The sequence below is a fragment of the Sinocyclocheilus anshuiensis genome, unplaced genomic scaffold, assembly GCF_001515605.1.
Source record: "Sinocyclocheilus anshuiensis isolate Anshui unplaced genomic scaffold, SAMN03320099.WGS_v1.1 scaffold2532, whole genome shotgun sequence".
Taxonomy (NCBI): domain Eukaryota; kingdom Metazoa; phylum Chordata; class Actinopteri; order Cypriniformes; family Cyprinidae; genus Sinocyclocheilus; species Sinocyclocheilus anshuiensis.
In genome coordinates, this window is record NW_015536623.1 from 113209 (window position 1) to 114246 (window position 1038).

General features: G+C 51.3%; 1 protein-coding gene across 1 annotated transcript in view; it reads right to left on the reverse strand.

Annotated features, from left to right (window-relative positions):
- The window catches only part of LOC107704005 (uncharacterized), a 1744-nt gene extending 1232 nt beyond the window's left edge, over nt 1–512 (reverse strand). Inside the window, exon 1 of the mRNA XM_016506828.1 lies at nt 104–512. Within this exon, the coding sequence (XP_016362314.1) occupies nt 104–501 (398 nt within the window). The 5' untranslated portion in view covers nt 502–512. The remainder of the gene's footprint in view (nt 1–103) is intronic.
- Between the last annotated feature and the right edge of the window lie 526 nt (nt 513–1038).

The following is a 1038-nucleotide window of genomic DNA, read 5'->3' on the forward strand; positions in this document are numbered from 1 at the left end:
GACGGTCACCTGTGCAGGTGATTCTGTTGCGGGCTGTGTTGAGACAGCGTAGACTGCAAGGTGAGTGTCATCTGTTAGTTCTGCTCGGCAGACGCTTTCTCTGGGCACTGGCAGAATAGAAGTGATGGCAATGGTTCCGTTGGGTCTTGTGAACGTTACGGTGTCATCATATTCATCTGACAGTAGTTGGACTGGTATGTGGCCTATGACCGGTACCGTTAGCTCAAAGTCATGGAATGTCTGGTTGATGAGCCATCCCAGGTGACTGGCTTTGGGAATGTTGATGTCTTTGGCCGTACAGTTGTTGAACAATACATACACAGCACGAGATGACACTTCAATGAGAGGTGTGGCTTCCAAGGTCAGTCCTAGTTTTAGGCAGGTCCTGGAAGGTTGGAAGAAGCCTAGCTTACTGTCGAGAGAGTGGCCAGGTCGCATGTTGAGGCGGACGCTGACACTCTTGCTGTAGGCAGGTATTGCAGCTTCTTGGTCACTGATCATGGCGCATGCGTCTGGCATTGTTTTACCAGATCGAAGGTTCTAGAAGTTGACTGCAGTGGTCAGTTGGTGTGACAGGGGAGCCCATATGACGTCGTTCACAATGTCCACGCAGGCATTGAGCCGGACCATGATGTCTGCTCCATTGTAGATGTCATGAGGTAGGTTGGGGACAATGAGGAAGTAGTGACTCAGGTGTCTGTTGTTCCATCGTATGTCCACAGCGCAGATGATCTTGGAGGTAGCCATGGTTGTCGACAAGGGACTGAGAAGGAAGCGGCTGTGTCTTGAGACATGTGGGAGGCTCTGCTGTCCTTGATTCAATGCTCTGAATAGCTTCAGGCTGATAGCTGAGTTCTCCGCCCACAGGGTTAATACTGCGTCGGACACTGATGTGTCATGGACATTTATGGCAGTCATGATTCGAAGGGGGACTGAGTCTGAGTCCTCTCCGCCCACAGGGCTAATGCTGCGTTGGACACTGATGTGTCGTGCACATTTATGGCAGTCATGATTCGAAGGGGGCCTGAGTCTGAGTCA